Source organism: Chelonia mydas, chromosome 5 (assembly GCF_015237465.2).
Source record: "Chelonia mydas isolate rCheMyd1 chromosome 5, rCheMyd1.pri.v2, whole genome shotgun sequence".
In the NCBI taxonomy this organism is placed as follows: Eukaryota; Metazoa; Chordata; order Testudines; family Cheloniidae; genus Chelonia; species Chelonia mydas.
Window position 1 is genome coordinate 73,768,404 of NC_051245.2, and position 19,712 is coordinate 73,788,115.

The 19,712-nt window shown below is 40.5% G+C and overlaps 1 protein-coding gene across 3 annotated transcripts in view; it reads left to right on the forward strand.

Moving 5' to 3' along the window:
* Window positions 1–19,712, forward strand: part of DMXL1 (Dmx like 1) — a 142,659-nt gene that overhangs the window by 15,280 nt on the left and 107,667 nt on the right. For all 3 annotated transcript variants that reach the window (XM_037901597.2, XM_037901595.2, XM_037901596.2), the window contains exons 2-5: window positions 3,772–3,897; window positions 13,517–13,594; window positions 15,131–15,209; window positions 16,081–16,213. In XM_037901597.2, coding sequence (XP_037757525.1) covers window positions 3,772–3,897; window positions 13,517–13,594; window positions 15,131–15,209; window positions 16,081–16,213 — 416 coding nt within the window. The remainder of the gene's footprint in view (window positions 1–3,771; window positions 3,898–13,516; window positions 13,595–15,130; window positions 15,210–16,080; window positions 16,214–19,712) is intronic.

Consider the following 19,712-nt stretch of genomic DNA (forward strand, 5'->3'; position numbering starts at 1 on the left):
ACAAATGTAGAATTATGTACAAAAAACCTGCATTTATTCAAAAATAAAACAAGGTAAAATTTTAAAGCCTGCAAGTCCACTCAGTCCAATCGCTGACAAACAAGTTTGTTTACATTTGCAGGAGATAGTGCTGCCCTCTTCTTGTTTACAGTGAACACGTGTTCTCATGGCACTATTGTAGCTGGCGTCGCAAGATATTTGTGCCAGACGCGCTAAAGATTCATATGTCTCGTCATGCTTCAACCACCATTCCAGGGGATGTGCGTCCAGTCCATGCTGATGACAGGTTCTGCTCTATAACAATCCAAAGTAGTGTGGATCCGACGTATGTTCATTTTCAGAGTCAGATGCTACTAGCTGAAGGTTGATTTTCTTTTTTGGTGATTTGGGTTCTGTAGATTCCGCATCAGAGTGTTGCTCTTCTAAAACTTCCGAAAGCATGTTCCACACCTCATCCGTCTCAGATTTTGGAAGGTACTTCAGATTCTTAAATCTTGGGTCAAGTGCTGTAGCTATCTTCGGAAATCTCACATTGGTACCTTCTTTGCATTTTGTCAGATCTGCAGTGAAAGTGTTCTTAAAATGAATAACGTGCTGGATCATCATCCGAGACTGCTATCACATGAAATATATGGCAGAATGTGGGTAAAACAGAGCAGGGGTCATACGATTCTCCCCCCGAGGAGTTCAGTCACAAATTTAATTAATGCTTTATTTTTTTAACAAGCATCATCAGCATGGAGCATGTCCTCTGGAATGGTGCCCAAAGCATGAAGGGGCATACAAATGTTTAGAATATCTGGCACGTAAATACCTTGGAATGCTGGCTACAAAAGTGCCAGGCAAATGCCTGTTCTCACTTTCTGGGTGATATTATAAATAAGAATCCAGCAGCATTATCTCCTGTAAATATAAGCAAAGTTGTTTTGTCTTAGTGATTTGGCTGAACAAGAAGTAGGACTGAGTGGACTTGTAGGCTTTTAAGTTTTACAGTGTTTTGTGTTTGAGTGCAGTTATGTAACCAAAAAAAAATCTACATTTGTAAATTGCACTTTCAAGACAAAGATTGCAAAACAGTACTTGTATGAGGTGCATTGAAAAATACTACTTCTTTTATCATTTTTTCAATGCAAATATTTGTAATAAAAATATATACTTTGATTTCAATTACAACACAGAATACAATATATATGAAAATGTAGAAAAACATCCAAAATATTAAATTTCAGTTGGTATTTTACTGTTTAACTGTGCGATTAAACTGTGATTAATCACGATTAATTTTTTGGAGTTAATTGCGTGAGTTAGCTGCGATTAATCAACAACCATAATAAGCTAAGGAACGTGGGAGCATAGTGGTAAGACAGTGGTGCATCTACAATTCGCAGAAAGGATAAGAAATCAGGGTCATGTTGCTTCGTGTCATATGCAGTTGAAGTGGAGAAAGGACATTGCTCATGAGAGTACCTATAATATGGGACTAAGAGGAGGAGCTTTGTAAAGTTGTATCTATAAAACAGTAGAGTAGAACCCTGTATATCCGACCCTCCATTATCTTGCTCTCCGTATTAACTGAACAACCAGTGTACATATGTCCAGAAGCAGGCGGTCTCTCCTGTGGCCGCTAGACAGCACTGCAGCCTCATACTTTCCCATTCTCCAGATTATCTGAATTTTTTATTACTGTTCTGGTCCTGGTCCCAGTTAGATCAGATAAATGGGATTCTGTGGTGGTTATATCCAGCATGAATTGGCGATGATCATGAAACTTCCATACTAAAGTCATCTCCATAACTCCAGTTCTCTTCACCAAAATCAAGCATGGCATATTACTAGAAATGTGAAAGGGGCATAGTGGTTGAATATAGAGGGATTATTGAAGAATAAACAGGATGGCAAGCAAACCTAGGATGAGTATTCACCTAGAATCAGAGTTAATAGTTTATACAACCTTAACTGAGTTTTCCAACTTCTAGATTTTGAGGAGTATTTACAACCACTATGTGAAATTGTTGTGGACTGTCGCATTTTATTTCTGTCAAGGCACATTGTACTGTGATTAGATAGAATGACAACACATGTTCATGCTTGATTCAAATCAGCCAGCAGATCTTTATGCCAGTAGAACTAATTTCTGCCTAACTTCTGATGATCTTAGAGGTCCCAGTGTTCCCAGGGAATAACTGAAAATTAAAATTTTCCAAAACATAGTCAAGTTACAGGTTCTTTTAGGGGCCAGTAAAATGACCTGACAATTTCTACCTTCAGTAGTCTGAGAACATTACAAATAGATCTTATTTCAAAAATCAAAAGGGCCTTTCAACTTTGACTGTCAATATGTTATCTGACTTCACATTTATTTATTTTGTGGGAGATGGGGAAGACATGGGATAGTACATAGGGAAATTCAAGATGAAAAGCAGACTTGCTGAGAAGTCTACTGCAGTAATTATGGCAAAATCAGAATTTTAATGGAAAGTGAGCTATAAACTTGAATGAGAGTTGCTACCATGACCTCATAATGTTGTTTGGTTCACCTGAAATGAATCCTTGACATAAGCTCATCACACTAGGCCTCTTACTAATAAAACAGGCCTTTCTATGATAGCAAAACCTAATAGCCCAATTATGTGTGTCCTTCTGTTTGCCCCTAGCATGTTTCAAGCTAATGGCAATTCAAACTTATCAATATTATACCCCTGTAGTAGTGTTAAAAAGATATGATGGGGTCATAGGTCAATAGTCTACATCAGTGGTCTCCAACCTTTTTATGCACAAGATCACTTTTTGAATTTAAGATCAACCCAGGATCTATCTACCCCACCCCTTCTCCGAGGCTCCGCCTGCTCACTCCATTTCCCCTTTCCCTCTGTCACTTGCTCTCCCCCACCCTCACTCACTTTCACTAGGCATGGGGTTGGGGTGCGGGAGGTGGTGCAGGCTCTGGATTGGGGCCGTGGGGTTCAGAGTGTGGGATGGGGCTCCGGGGTGGGGCAGGGGGTTGGGGTGTAGGAGGGGGTGAGGGGTGCAAGCTCTGGGAGGGAGCTCGGGTGTGGGCTCAGGGCTGGGGCAGGGGGTTGGAGTGCAGGAGGAGGTGCATGGTGAAGGCTCCAGCCAGGAGGCGCTTACTACAGGCGGCTCCCGGTTGGCAGCGCAGTGGGGCTAGGGCTAGGGCTAAGGCTAAGGCCCCGGCCCCTCGCCGCACCTGGAAGTGGCTGGCATGTCTCTGCAGCCCCTAGGGGGGGCGGGGGCAGGCACTCCATGCGCTGCTGCTGCCCCTGTCCCCGCAGCACCAACCCCGCGGGAGCTGCGGGAACAGCGCTTGCAGCCCCGGAGGGGAGCAGCAGGTCTTCATGTGCTGCCTGCACTTGCAAGCGCTGCCCCCGTGGGGTAGATGTGGAGTCGGCACTGGAGGGTGGGGCAGCGTGCGGAAGCAGCCTGACCCCCACCCCTTCCCGGGTCACAGAGACATGGTGCCAGCTGCTTCTGGGACCAGGGCAGGCTGCCTTAGACCCGCTGCGTTGCCAGACTTTTAGCACCTAGAGATCGCGATCGACTGGCAGAGGCTCCAGGATCAACCAGTCGATCATGATCTACCGTTTGGTGACCACTGGTATACATGAATGATGATGAACCAAGGATAGCTTCTATAAAGAAGTGCATCAAAAGGGATATCTGTACTTCACTGATTTATCTTCATATAGTATCTAGAGGTGGTGGTATTAAGTAGTTGTAGAATTGCTGTAACTCTTGTTTTGTTTCTTTTTACAGGCTTATGCATCAGGATGTGACATCGTTATATTGGGGACTGATTTTGAAAGATTACAAATAATCCCTGGAGCAAAACATGGGAATATTCAAGTGGGATGTGTGGACTGCTCAATGCAGCAAGGGAAGGTATGTAGTAATGTTACTAATAATGCACAGACCATGTTGTACTGTTAATTTATGGGAGGGATCACCACATAATACTGCTTTCCAGGTAGTTATGAAGCTCACAGTTTAAGCACAAACAAGTAGACAGAGGTCAAGCGAATAACAATAGGCAAAACTTAACTTAATTCACTGTCGGCCGCATAGCAGAAGTGCCTCTCAAATAAAGAATTAATGGCATACTGGGAGAGGGACCTTGCAAATGAGCTCAGGAAGGTCGTACAATGCATAGGCAGTTGCATGGAAGAAGGCACAGAGGAGATAGTGAAAATCTGACAAACGAGTTGAGGAGGTTGAGTATTGGCAAAGGTCCTGTCACATACATATATATATATATATATATATATATATATATATATATATATATATTCTGACTTCATATTAGTAAGTATGTGAATATGACGCTAAGGTGCATAAGCAACATGCAGATTTGTATTGCCAGCAGAGCGTTGACAGGCTGGTAAAAGGAGACTGCTCATTATTTACTCACATTAAATAGAAGAAAATGTATTCTGAACCTACTAGTCTGTATAATTGGATGATCTTACTGTTACCCTTATCCTCTCTTCCTTTTCTTCTCACCTGCTGCATTTTACCTCTGTTACTAAAGCGCTGTTTAGGGCAGAGACCATGTCTTCTGTGTTTGAACAGCACTTAGTGCAAGAAGGCCCTGATCTTACCTAGAGCTTTTGAATGCTTCCGCAATAACAAGATACTTGTATGAAAAAGAAACAAATTACATTCTTGAAATTGTCGTTCATGGATGGTCTTGATGTCTTGCGACGCAACATAACTTAAGTTCAAATGTTCTGCATGTGTCAGTCATTTAAATCAAAATATGTAAAAATTAACCAGTCCAACCTAGAAAGTTATAACTACATAGCCTTTGAACACTAACATGTCCAAGAAAATAATGTGCACAAGTGGAAAGTTCTAATGTGGATTAATTGCTCACTGATGTGATACTATATCAAATGATGAATCTGCTAAGCAGTGATAGGCCAAGATACAGCAGGTGACTAATCTGGTGCTGCCTTTTGATTGGAAGCTGATAGGGCAGCCTCAGAAAGATCTGTTGGAGGGTGGCTGTAGATAAGGGTGGGAAGCAGTGAGAAGCTTCTGCTGCAACTGATCTGGGGGTTTCCAGAGTTACTTCTATGTGACTAGGTCTGTCTTGATTTAAGAATAACAGGTGTTATGTAAATGAACAAATTACACCTTACCTGATTCTGACTCCAGTTGATCTCCAGCAGTGAAAATGGTGTGCTGCAAGTAGAACGGGGCAAATAATTGACTCTTCGGTTCACTTTCAGTTCCAGAAAGCTGGGGGGAAATGTTAGGGTTGAACTAAATACAAAAAATCACAAGTTTCAGCAAATTGAAAAAGGGTTGGGGTTTTTTGTTTTTTTTTTTTTTTCTTGTTTGGTATTTGAATAAGACACAGATGTGACCAAATTGGAGAATCTACAGGGGAGCAACAAAAACAGGAAATTTGGAAAACATGGGGACCTATGGGGAAAGGCTGAAAGAATTGGGCATATTTAGTCTTGAGAGGAGAAGGCTGGAGGGGCAGACATGGGACAGGACGTAAGTCTTCAGATATACAAAAGATTGTTTATAAAGAGGACATGGATCAGTAGTTCTCCATGCCCACCAAGGGGTTGGACAAGAAGTTATCAGTTTAGTGTGCAGCAACGGTGATGTATTAGGAACAATTTTTAATGGTAAAGATATCTAAGCACTGGAATAGGTTACTGTGATGCTTACAGGAACTGTAAGCGCCAATCTCAGACATCATGACAATTACCATGGATTGTATGACGGTTACCATGGATGGGAATCTGGAATCCTCATCACTGATCGTTTTTGAGACCACGTTAGATATACAACTGTCAGGGATGATCAAGGTATATTTACAGGTTTCAGAGTAACAGCTGTGTTAGTCTGTATTCGCAAAAAGAAAAGGAGTACTTGTGGCACCTTAGAGACTAGCCAATTTATTTGAGCATAAGCTTTCGTGAGCTACAGCTCACTTCATCGGATGCATAAAGTGGAGTATTTTCCACTTTATGCATCCGATGAAGTGAGCTGTAGCTCACGAAAGCTTATGCTCAAATAAATTGGCTAGTCTCTAAGGTGCCACAAGTACTCCTTTTCCTTTTAAGGTATATTTAGTCCTGGCGTCATATGGAGATGGACTAGACTTCCTGAGTTCCTTTCCAGCCCTACATTTCTATGATTCCCTGTCACTTGACCTGAAATGCTTTGTCTCTGGGCATGTTTGTTTAAAGGCCTAGATTCACAAAACAGATGGAGGAGGAGGTAGTAGTGTCCTCATAACTTTAGCCCAGTGGTTCGGCATTCACAAGGGATGTGAGAGACGAAGATTCAGTTCCCTCATCTGCCTGATGTGGAGCAGGGATTTGAACTTGGGCTTCCCACATCCCAGATGAGAACCCTGACCATAGCCTGGTGGTTGATCATTTTCTCTCCCTGGCATTAAGGATTTGTCAAACTATGGAAGAGCTGCTGTCCTGATAAAATGATCACATCAGTGATGTCCTCCTATGTTACTTTCACTTTTTTCCAAAAGGGTTTAGATAATCTGCAGACTGTGCAAGCAGAAATCTTAAATTTAAAGACATTGTGATGTCACCCCAAATGTCTGTGTAAGCATGTGTCTTGTCACTATGTTAACTTTTGCTACTTTTATGTAAGTGTTGTAACACCATAGTCTGGGCCATGGGTGGCCAAATTTAGTAATCCTCCAAGCCGCAAACAATAATCTTCAGAAGTTTGAGAGCTGGGTGCAGTAGGACTAGTGACTGAAAACTCTAGACACCCCTCCCCGCTGGGTTGAAGCCCCTAGCTGTACCACCCGCCACAGGGCAGAAAGCCCCAAACTCCCTCCCAGTCTGGTAAGTGAAAAATGACGGGGGGGGGGGGGGGGCGCTCTGCGACCCACACTTTAACTATAAGAGCTGCAAGCGTGGTTTTGCCACCTTTGGTCTAGACCAAGGAAGTATGTGTATTAAGGAGCGTTGTCTTTACTGATGCAGTATAATCAGCGGCACAAGAAATCTTCACAAAGAATGTGGTATGATGGCCCTCAGTAGTGTATTTGTTTACTGAAGGTTTGATAAATTATATATATTTCTATACTTCTGAATGTGAGATTCTCCCCCCCCTCCCCCCCCCGAATTGGCGTTTGTAATGTTTTGGCCTTGTGTCATTTTTGGTAACTGCAACCTTCTTCTATACTCTTTAAATCTTAAGTTGATAAAGAATCTAACCTTACCTTCTGTATAATGAAGGTAATATTGTCGGATCAAAGCTATGTGTTGATGCTTCATTTCTGTTTTTAGATGCTTTAAATTAGAAATGGATTTTAGCCTTCTGTATTATGTGTTCTTTTAGTTGTACAAAGAATAACTGTTGATAGCCTAGTTGGGAAGAATGGAACAGTCCTTCCCTGGGATAAGTGTTTAAGTTTTAGGACCAGGTGGTTGGCTGAGGACACAACTACATTTGTAAACAGTGCAAAATATATATGTAGTCTTGCACAGTAAGACACAAATTTAAAATGCAAAATCGGTACTTTCCTGAAATCTAGGTGAAACTTTAACTTTTTTGCTTTAGAGACAGTTCATGAATTATGATGTTTCTTGATTTCCCCTACTGTCTCTCTGTGTTGGACATCTACATATTATATTTCAGTCTAGTGCACTAGAATCCCTTGGAGAAACTGAAATATAGCTTTTGATAGATGTTAAATCTTCCCAGTTCAAATTCTGAATCCTAAAGTATACTTTCAAAATCTTGGTCTTGTAACTAATGATTTGCTGCTGGTATTGCAACCTTGCACTTGAACTGATTAAGCAGGAAAACTGCAGGACCTTGCTAATGCGCAGATCAGTAGCTTTATGTGATATTTATCACCTGTTCAAACTCCACAAGATTACTCCTCACATCAAAACAAAATATGCAAATGTATCCTCCTACTGTAGGTTTCCCAGTAGAACCAGAAGTGCCCAGGTAAAAGTAGATAAAGATAAAAGCAAATTGAAGCAACAGTACTCTTAGCTTGGATTTGCAGAATTCAATACAACTAATGAAATAATAATTTATCAAAAGTAAGTGTTAGACTCATTGACTTTAAGGTCAGAAGGGACCATCATTATCATCTACTCTGCCCTTCTGCACATTGCTGGCCACGGAACCTTACCTATTCTTGAAATATACCTCTAGCCTCTGGCTGAGTTACTGAAATCTTCAAGTCATGGTTTAAAGACTTCAAGCTACAGAGAATTTACCATTTACGCTATTTTAAACCAGCAAGTGACCCATGCTACAGAGGAAGGTGAAAAACACACCCCGCTCCTCTCTGGGGCCTCTGCGAATCTGACCCCGGGGGAAATTCCTTCCCAACCCCAGATATGGCAGTCAGGCCCTGAGCATATGGACAAGACTTCCAGGCAGATACTTGTGAAAGAATTCTCTGTAGTAACTCAGATCCCTTCTCATCTAGAGTCCTGTCTCCAGCAGTTGGGAATTTTTGCTACTGGCAGTTGCCGATGGGCCACATGCCATTGAAGGCAGTCCCACCCTATCATCCCCTCCATAAATTTATCAACCTCAGATTTGAAGCCAGTTAGGCTTTTTGTCCCCACTGCTCCCATGGAAGGCTGTTTCAGAACTTCATTCCTCTGAAGGTTTATCAGAATCCCCTGATATTTGGTGGTGGTTGGTTTTTTTCCCTTAAAGCTCCAGCAGTCATGTTGTGTGTCTCTCAGCTTTTGTTTTTTAAAAATTTATCCTGGCTGTTCAGAAACCAGAAGGCAACCTTCTTCCTCACCCCCAAACCCTCTAATTTTATTGTTTAAAAATCTGAGGATTTAAAGTCAATCTTGTGATGGGGGGACCAGGGGGTCTGACTCATGCTTTTGAACGCTTGGTATTGGCAATATACAGAGATATCTGCAGGCATATTTGCTTAGTCATCTTGACCAAATGCCTGACACTTTACACTAATGCTCTTTTATGTGCATCTGTACTGCTTGTACAGTGCTTAAAAAGTGCCAAATATGACCTGAAAATAAAATTCTTGGTCAGAGGCTATTTACTGACTCATAAATATATATGATCATCTTAAATGTGCAGATTGGTGTATATATAGACACTGTGTGATTGTTAAGCAGACAGTGGATATAGTTTTGTAATCACTGAAGGATGAAATGTCTTTGAACAGGAATCCCATTATCCATAGGATTTGGTAATGCTGGGTTATTCCACTTTGCCAAATCTTGATGGTAGAGCAAAAATTTTCTTTTGCAGTTCTTTTCTGCATTGACATCGGCCTTTCAGAGCTCTTTGGCATGAATGCAGCTTTGTTTCTGCACAGTCTTGTTCCTCTGTGCTCAGAGAAATGCACTTCTCATCCTGAAGTTCTGTTGATAATGTTGACATTTTTATACGTGAAATAATTAGCATAAAAAGGGTAATGATTGCCTTGGCGAGCTAACATTTTCTTGGTCTAGACAGGATGTTAGTTGCTTTTGAATTTCAACAAAATATTATTTCATGCAGCTAGTTGAATTGTACAGGTGTCACTCTGTGCTTCACTTATAACTTAAGTTTATCTAGACACTTCAGTCATATAGGGTGTGTTCCAGTTGATAATTTTCTCAATTATTCTTCATCCCTGCTGAGATTTTCTATACCTGATCTTTCTGAAGCTGAATACATTTGGAAAGCTTGAGTAAAAGTGATTCAGCTGTTTATATGCTAAGAGAGAGGGAAGTACTTTTTAAAAAAATTGTTCTAGTGCATCAGAAATTTTTGGTACAAACTTTGACATTCAGCAGGGAGATGGTTCCTAGATCAGATGTCATTTGGTGAAAATCAGTTCAGAACTGATTAATCTAATGGTTAAAAATAGGCTTCCCACAAGCATCCTATGTTTTATTTAAAATAACACTTAATTTTACTAATCCCTGCCTAATTTCATACCCATCTTCACAGAATTCCACTCAGTTCATGCTTCACAAGAACAATGGCAATAGAATATTGAGAAATCACTTTTGCAAAAGAAAAGGGGTGTTTGTATGTAAAATCAGGATGGAGGTGAGAAGTGTATTTTTTTCCTAATGGATTAAAAAATGTGACCATGAACTGGTAATTACACTGTCATAATGCATATGCAGCCTTACTTTTTAACTTTTCTGACTTTTGAGTTAATCTCTTTGGAACCTTAATTCCTTTAAGATACTTTTTGAATACAGTAAACATATTGAAGGTCAGTTCTGTCCTTGTTTGCTGAATAGCATTTAACAGCAAAAAGGCCTTTTCAGTGATTCCCTTTGTCTCCAGAAGAAATGTGATGCTTCTGATCTGGTTGTGGACAACAGTACAACCCAGGAAGAGGGCATAGACCCGATTGTTGGGTGAGTGCAATATGGATGGCTGCTGTGAAATTCAGAGGATTAAGGTTTATGTAGAGGTACGACCAAGAAGAAATACGTGCTTGGAAACAATGCAGGTTGCATTGATTGTTCTAAGTCATGATTTGCTAACTTCAGTATGTTAGGGGAGCCCCTTACATTCCCTGTTACAGTTTTGGTTTGTGGCAAGGGAGATTAAAGCCTTTGCCTGAGGGCAGCCTCTTCTTCCTGGATGAGCTACAGAAATGCCCTAGTAGAGCTACATGGGCCTTCTTTAAAATTCATCAGTGCCTCCCCACCCAAAGTATCCCCACTACTATGATGCCAGGGGTGCAGTGAACATACGTAACTTTTTTGATGGTCACACAGTAGTAGTAGTCCTTACAGTAGAACCTCAAAGATATGAATACCAAAGTTATGGACTGACCAGTCAACCAGACACCATGTGAAATCAGAAATAACCAATCAGGCAGCAGCAGAGACAAACAAAAAAGCAAATACTGTACTGCATCTTTATAGGTAGGCACATCTGGGCTGCCTGTTTCCCCAACTCTTTACCCCCCCACCTATCCCCCCACCATCCCTGGGGCAGCCACTTACAGCAAGACACTATAATGGTATCCTAAACCACATTGTTGATTATACCAGTGTTGGGCTAAGAATCACAATTATTAAGTTTACATCTCCATCTCAGTATTTTACTTTGCGTTCCTGTGGAAGAAACTATTCTAATTACTCTCAAAATAGTAGCTTTATTTGCAGAATCACAGAAATATGGCAATGATAACGGTTAAGTAGAAAATGTAGGGCAAATAATAACTAGAGATGTGTTCTAAAAACAAGGCTTCTTTAGGCTTTTTGCAACTTTGACAGAATTATAGTTGGCATTTTTGGGTCATGCTGACGTGTAAGTTGCTTGAAGAGTCTGATGCAGGCTTTTTTTTTTAAACATTGAGGTTTTTCCTCTCAGAACTTGAGCCTCTACCTTTTGTTTAAATTTACTTGCAATTTAGATATGACAAAATCACATTGTGTAAAATGCTACTGCAACTGCTTTTTATACTAGAAATGAAAAAAATCATATAAAATGTTAATGGTTTATTTGTAATCCACATTCTTATGATGATTTTACAGAAAAAACTTAAGCCATAATTTTATGAAAGTGGACAATTATGCTGTCTATATAGTCTAATCAGAGGTCAGAATTAGAGTTAGTGATGGGGTGTCTCTCATACTGATATTTGTAGTTACATGTAGTTAGATATTTGTAGTTTGTTTTTAGATGACAAGCTCTAGGTAGTGCAGTGACTCTCAGCCTGAGGCTTTTAAGGTGCATTTAGGTGTTCATCGGTCTGCAAGTAACTTTTCCTATACTTGTTCTGATAACTTGTCCTGGGAGAAAATAATAGGGTGGATGGATTTAAATCAGTGAGATTTAAATACTTAACCAGGGAATCTTCATCTAAATTTATTTTGTATTTTGCATTTGTCCTTTAGTCAGTTTCCTAAAGAAGGTTTGATTATAATTGGTTGGTAACCATTAAAACATGCTGATTTGCAATTTAAATATAGCCTTTACACTAAAATTGGTGCTGCTTTTTGCACATGAGGATGATTACTCTATATCTATTCACATGTTTAAGCAATTCTGTAGCTTAACTCGCATTTAGACAGATTCTTAATTTTTTTTAACATTTTTATTATATTAGAAAATGGTGAATTATGCTTTTATTATTTACTAGATTTTGTACTTGTGATTTGCGTCAAACTGTTTCGATGGAAATTTGAATGCAGTTAAATGCAAAAAAGGGCATTTTAAAGTTAGTTACATAAAACTACCTTAAATATGCTTGATAATAGGAAAAGTTTTATCAATTTTTAGAACTTTTTTTTTAAGTTGTTTAAACAAAGGAAGTTAATGAATTACAAATTGATTATTTGTTTCTTCAAGATTTTACAACTAGTAGATCTCATCCTCTCATACCTAGTTTTTATTTATAGACTGGAAGAGGAAGCTTTCCTGCTCTTTCAACTTTTTATTTATTTATTTTGTATTAATTGTTCATTGAACTGAACTAGTCACACTGAAATGAAGAAAATAGTCTCTGTGCACCAACAGCAGAAGAGGCTACTGTTGTCAAAAGCTGTTTCAGCACTTTAACAAACTCTGGTTCCAGGGGCTTAACCTGTGGCTTCCTGCTTACATCAGTTCAGTGGTTTGACTTTCTTTAAAACTTGGCAGTAAATAGATTTTGCTTAACTATTTTTTAAAACTTAATTTAAATGGTTTTACTAGATCAGAATAAATTCAGGTCTTAACATAGGTTGGCATGATTTCAAATAGGGTTATTTTAAGAATCTGTATTTAATTTAAATTTTAAAAAAATATGATTTAAATAAACACAATTTTTATCCCCCCCTTGACTTTTACCCCCTGGAAAATAACCATTGAAAACATGTGAGCAAATATGCTTATACGTGTGGTTAACACCATGGATAGAACAAGACTACTCATTGGTTCCCAGATAAGGCTGTCTTTATTGTAACTTTTATTTAGTTCTCTTGATAAAAAAATATTAACTATTGTTTTTGTTTGTTTGTTTGTAACTATATATTTTGTGGCTCTATATGACTGTCCAGTGATTTAAGTGGCTTTCATGCTTCCAGATGCTCAGTGCCACAATGTGATATGTTAACAGTGAAAAGGCGGATTGATTGATGAAGTGCTTTTCATCCTTTCCACAGCGTATTAAAAATGGAGTCCAGTATCTTTTCTTAAAGCAGCTACCTAAATTGCATGTGGAAAAACTTTTGATACTAGATTGAGGATTCATATTAAAATTGGTATCCGGTACACTTACTCTTATGGTGGTTGATCCTCAGGTCTTACCCAGAAATATAGTTGTAGGCAAACAGTTTTTTCTAGTATTTCAAGTTTCAAACTTTGCAATATGGTTTAAAGATTTTTTTATTCTGATATGTTCCTCAAGTTCTGATCCTTGATTCAGAAGGAAATAGAGACACAAGCTCAGGAATATAGAGGGAAATATTTTTACATAGAATGAATGAAAGTAGAATCAATAATCCACATCTCAAATTTTTAAATTAATATTTTTGTTTTGTTTTATATAACTTTATTTTAGATTGCAGCGTCTTATGGAAACATGATTTGTATTTTTGAACCAGTTACTGTCCTGAAACCGAAGAGCAATCATCCTGCTGTAAGTGAATGAACTGTCTTAATAGAAACTTCAGCTGCCTTGACAAATTTAAATAATTGCTATTGTTTACTTTTATTATTTGAGAGTTGCCTTTTCTGAGATACAAGATGAGATACCAGTTGAAAATTGGGATATAGGATGTTTATTGTGTGAAAATGTGGAAAAGGGGTGGGGCACATGCTAGTTAAAATGCCATATTATTATACCTCTTCATAACACTTCAGAAGGGGATACAGTGGACCAATCCATAATAAACATACATAGTAATTGTTTCACCTGTGCAATGATTCATCTGTGCAAATCAGTGACTCACTCTCTCTGACCGTGGCCAATACCAGCAGAAAGTGCAAAAAGCTCAAAATGGAGTACTGTAACCTGTGCACAGGGAAGTTTGCTTTTAAACTAGCTAGTAAATGATATGTTTACATCCTGCTGCATATGGTTTTATAATGCTTTTTTTCATCCTTTTGTAATGCAGCTCTGCTTGTTCTTGCTCACGTGCATCTCAAGTACTTTTGAAAATTCTACTAATTATTTTGCAAAGCATTTTTAGAATATATTTATCTATAGATTTCAGAGGGCTTTATAAAGGTTGGTAAAAACTGTACTCTCACATTCCACATAGTGTGACTTCCTTTGGTGTGCGCAAATTTATGCATTAGCCTTGAGTTTCAGTTCGACATGGATTCTAATCTTAATTCTTTTAGGTGCTGGTTTATGTGATTTAGAGCAGGTTACTTAATCTCTGAGTCCACTTTTTATAGCATACTTTACAAGAGTATTGAGTCTTCCTGAGTCTGTACAAAATGTCATGTAAGTGCAAAGTATTAAGATGATACAAGGATACAAATACAACAATGGATTTAGCTTCCATCTTGTGTGTATTCCATCAGACCAATGTGGCTTCTAGGGGGTGCAACACAATTTCCTATCTCCTAGGGATTTAAGAAATCTACTTCCTGAACTATGCTTACTTTATGAAGTTCCTAAGACATACATAGTACCTGTGGGTAATTCAGGAAGCTCTTTTCCAGCGGATATAGATTTACTACACTTTGTTAAAGACGTGCATGCTTTAAAAAGTCTGGAAGATTTTATATTTGTAGACATTCCATTTACTTACTCCATCCTCCAAATGCTCTTCAAAATTAGCTGAGGATGCTAGTTTTCACTAAGACTAGAATAAAATAATGTTTAATATTCTAGATAAAGCTGTTAATCCTTTTAATTTGTCTGAATTCGAAATTTTTAACAAATCAAGATGCACGTGAGCGTATCAATTTTTAGACCCTTCGTATCTCTTCATATTTCTTGGAACATGAGATCACAGCTGTGACTTGTATGGCCTTGACTTATCCATTCAGAGATTTTCTTTAAAAAAAGTTTACTTCCATTCTAAGAAGTTCCAAATGCCTGTTGCCTAGTAAAACTTGGAATGCCATACAGGCATAGTATTTCAGTAATTATGTATTAAATGAGTTGTATTGTAAATATCTCACTTAAGCTAATGAAGTGTGCTAATACTTTTGATTGTAGGGAGTGTACTACCAGTGGCAGAAGAGTGGTCAAATTTTACTGGACTCTATAGCACATAATATAACGTGGGATCCCACAGGTAAGAATGGAATTAACTAAAACTTCTGATTGTTTAATATCACGTGTTAAGTTTGAATTCTTCTTTAGGGAGAAGAGATGATTTCCCTTTGTTATAGCAAAACAGGATATGTCTAAGGAGGATGAGGAGAGTGTTATGAATGCCACTTGTCACCTGCATTCTGAGACACTTACATGTATCTTCAATGAGAGACGTTTTTATTTAAAAAAAAAAAAAAAAAGTCTGCCTCTCAGTCATATCTCAACAAACCAATGGTCTATAATGTTGTCCTGTCCTCAGCAGTGTCCAGTGCTGGCTGCTTTAAAAAAAAAAGTGGGAGGGTGGCATAAAAAAAATTGTATGAAAGAGGGACGTTTTAACACCCCATCCCTGGCCCCAGATGGGGGTAGGGATAACAAGGTTCCAGGATTGATAGCTCTTGTAATTAGACCCTCATTACTGCATATACTCTTCTTTCAAAATATTAGTATAATTAGTTGTATTATTACAGAAGTGCCTAGATGTCTTTTGTTGAACAAATGCAACCTACTTTGGAAACAGTGTAGATAAAGTATGCTTTTATGTATTTGGACCACAGGTGTCCAAATTAAACATAAAACATGACTTAATATGTAAAAATAAATGCTGTCTTTTTTTGTAAGGTTGATCCAGTCTAAAAAGGTTTTGCTGCATATGGCACCTTATAGGATTATGCCCTTTGCATTAGTTTGGTTTGTGTATAGAAAAGGAGATGATATTTGTAGTATGTTATGGCTCTTGTCTATAACACAGTGTTTGTGGTACAGATTAATTGGCCTTCTCGTCAGTATAAAAAGCTATGCCTCATAATTTGGTTTGTACATATTATAATTTTAAACTTTTTTTGTTGTAGGCACTCGTCTTTTGACTGGTTCCAGCTGTCTGCAGCTTTGGTCCAATGTTAATTTGGAAAGCCAGTCTGAAGATGGGAATCCTGAAAGAACAGACGTTAGCTTTGGGGACTGGAGGTGTATGTGGCAATGCAAGTAAGAAGCAAGTTTACAAAAAATACAAAACTTCAATAAAAGCAAAATTGACTTTTGTTGTAGTCCACTTTTTCCAGATGAAACTCTTAATGAATTACAGTGGTGTGTCATCCTGTTATGTACGGCTTCTTTCAGACATTTCTGAAATATGCTGAAATATTACTGAAAAAATGAATCCATTCAGTCCTTCAAATTATTATAGATGGGTGGTACTCAACACATTTTCATTCTGCTTCACATATTAGTTTGGCTTCTTGAAAGTATTTTGTGTGTGTGTGTGTGTGGAGATCGTCAAAAATTATAGTTTGCCCGACTGAAATATATTGATAAAACCAGTTACACCAGGTATCTCTCACTTCCTGCAAAAGCAAGGAAAATGTGGGAAGTGGTGAATTCAAGTAGAAGTAGTACTAATATATGAGATCATAAAGGCTAGAAGAACAGAAATCTTAGGTAACTTACTACTGTTTTGGGACTGCTGGCTTACTGTAATCAAGGGAATGTGGTTAAGTTAAACTTGGCTCCCTATCTAGATCTTTTTATAAGTAAGGTTCTTCAAATGATTGTCCACATGGATTCCTCTCCTGTTGCACATTGCCACGAGATTGGATTCTTTAGACCAGTAACGTGCGTTAAGACTAGACCCTAGATGTCCTCTGTCCTCCCATCTAACAGCATGAATGGCTGAGCAGACCCAACTGCCTTTGAGTTCCTTCTTACTGCTCATGGCAGTGAGACGGAATCCCTGCAATGTCCACCTGTTCTCGGTGCACACTCGGCTAACATTAGTATGGTGTTAAGTTTTTTTTGTGAGAATTGATAAAAAGACTGTCGTATATTTAGTTTATAGGTTAGACAGTACCCCCCTCACCTGTGGATCTAGGACTATGTGAGTAGCTAAATCCCAGAGATTCAAACCGTGTCCCCCCGTGAAACTTAATGTAGTTTTAACAACGGATACCGTGGGTGCTGCTTTTGTGTCCGGCTCAACAGTCAAAGGGCAGTCAATGTCCTGACAAAGGTACCTCTAGTGCAGGGGAGGGCACACTACAGCCCACGGGCCGGATCCAGCCCACCAGGGCTTTCAATCCGGCCCGCAGGATTACCAGCCCTGTGGCACAGTGGGGCTAAGGCAGGCTCCCTGCCTGCCCTGGCCCCACGCCGTTCCTGGAAGCAGCCGGCACCATGTCACGGTGGCCCCTGGGGAGGGGGTGGGCAGAGGGCTTTGTGTGCCGCCCTCACCTGCAGGCACTGCCCCTGGCAGCTCCCATTGGCCGGGAACAGGGAACCATGGCCAATGGGAGCTTCGGGGGTGGTACCCACAAGTGAGGGCAGTGCATGGCGGAGCCACCTGCCCCACCCCACCCCAAGGAGCCACTGCCAGATACTCTGGCCACTTCCAGGAGCAGCGCGGGGCCAGGGCAGGCAGGGAGCCTGCTTTAGCCCTGCTGCACACCGCTGCCACCCCGGAGCACCTTGAGGTAAGGGGCGCCGGGCCAGAGCCTGCACCCGAACCCCAACCCCTCCTGCACCCTGAGCCCTTAACCCCCTGTCCGGAGCCCCCTCTGGCACTCCACACCCCCTCCTGCATCCCAACACCCTACCCTGAGCTCCATCCCACACTCTGCACCCCTCCTGAACCCACTAGCACCCTGCCTTGAGCCCCCTCCCACACTCTGCGCCTCTTCCTGCATCCCAACCCCCTGCCCTGAGCCTCCTGCTGTACCCACACCCCTCCTGCACCCCAGCTCTTTGCCCTGAGCCCCTTCCTGCACACCACACTTCCTCCCGCACTCCAACCCCATGCCCCAGCCCTATATTCATGGCCCTGCATACAATTTCCCCACCCAGATGTGGCCCTCAGGCCAAAAAGTTTGCCCACCCCTGCTCTAGCACATGGCACTGACTGTTGAGAGTACCAGCATTATCCACCAAACCTGTATAATGTGTGTGACTTGCTTCACTACCTGGCACTTTGGTACTGGTCACCTTAAACAGTGTTCTTTGGTGCCCAGCACATCAGAACCTAGAGTTTTGGGCCTACACAATATCGAATTATTTAATAGTGGGCCTGGTATTGGAGTTACCTCTCCTTGGGAGATTGAAGGTGGCGATAGCTAAGCCACCCGTTTTAGTTGTCAGTGCCGCAGACAAATGTGGTGTCTCTGGTACTGACTTCATCCTGACCCAATTAGGAGGATACAACAGATCCAGGACCCTCATGACAGGATGGCCCACCTGTGGAGTAGGTGTACTCCTTCTCTTCTCCCTTCAAAGTACAGTAAGGAGTTATCTCCAATATGCCCTCCCTCTTCCCATTCCAGTAGCACAATAGGAGTAAGGTGTCTAGGGAGGACTTTGTCAGGAAACTGTCCAGATCTCTCAGGGAACGTCCCTCCTGGTACTCCTTATGTATGTACCACTGTGGTACCCAGATCCTGATCAGTCTTTGCCCAACTGTACAGCCATACAGGTGTGCAGGAGGTACCACATCTGTTCCAGGGAATTTTAATACTTTTATTCCCACCAATTACTAGATTTGCTTGTAGGAGCCACTGTCCAAGAGAGGTGAAAACAACAGGGGCCTCTCAGGGTTAGAGGGAGAGACTTGAAGAAAGTCAAACTATTTGAACACAAAGTCTGCTCCTCTGTTAACGTTCAGATGTGCATGGCTGACAGTCAAGCCCCGCTCTCTAAATATGATTCTCTGAATTTGGACAAACAGTCTCCATTTGTTGATAAGCTACCACAGTATTTATGAGAGGAACTAAAAGCCATCCTGACTAAAGACCACTGAGAGCCTGCACTTCCCTCGAGAGCTGGAGGCATCCAATTCAGCAGCACATGCCGTGGCCACATCTGTGGAGATCAGAAGACTGGAGGTCCAATCAAAATTTAAGACCTTCCCTTTGAGAGTAACTTACTTTCTAAAACAGAGGAGGCCCTCCACTTGTTGAAGGACTGCATGGCTTTGTTTAGGTCTGTATGTGTTAGGTCATCACTAATTAAGAAGCAAGTAATACCACAGGATTGCTTTAGGCAGCATCCCGTTACCCAGGTCTATTATCCGTCTCAGAGGAGCTTGGAGCAGTCGAGAGTGAAGCAAAGAGGTTTCATTGACAGCCCTTCAGCTCTTCCTCCACTGCTGCACAATTTGCATCTTTTGCTTGGTAGCAGGTTTGCTGCCAGTGTCTAGACCCTGAGAAAACTGCTTATTCCAGCACAAAAAAGAGAATTTAGAAACTTTGTTTCCCTTCCTTGTTCCTTTGAGGTCAAATTCCCTTTGCTGGACTGCTGCAGCACAGAACTTGATCAATAGTTTACATTGCCTCTTTCTGGGAGAGGACCTTTAGGCTTACAGTAGAGCACTTCAGAATGTGAGAATTTCCCCTCCGTCTGCTGAGCACTTAAGGTGACTTTGATTTCCAGAAATGGGAATGTATTTAACCTTCCTTCTAGAATCTCGTGTATTAAATCTGCATTTCTTCAGGCTCCCTCA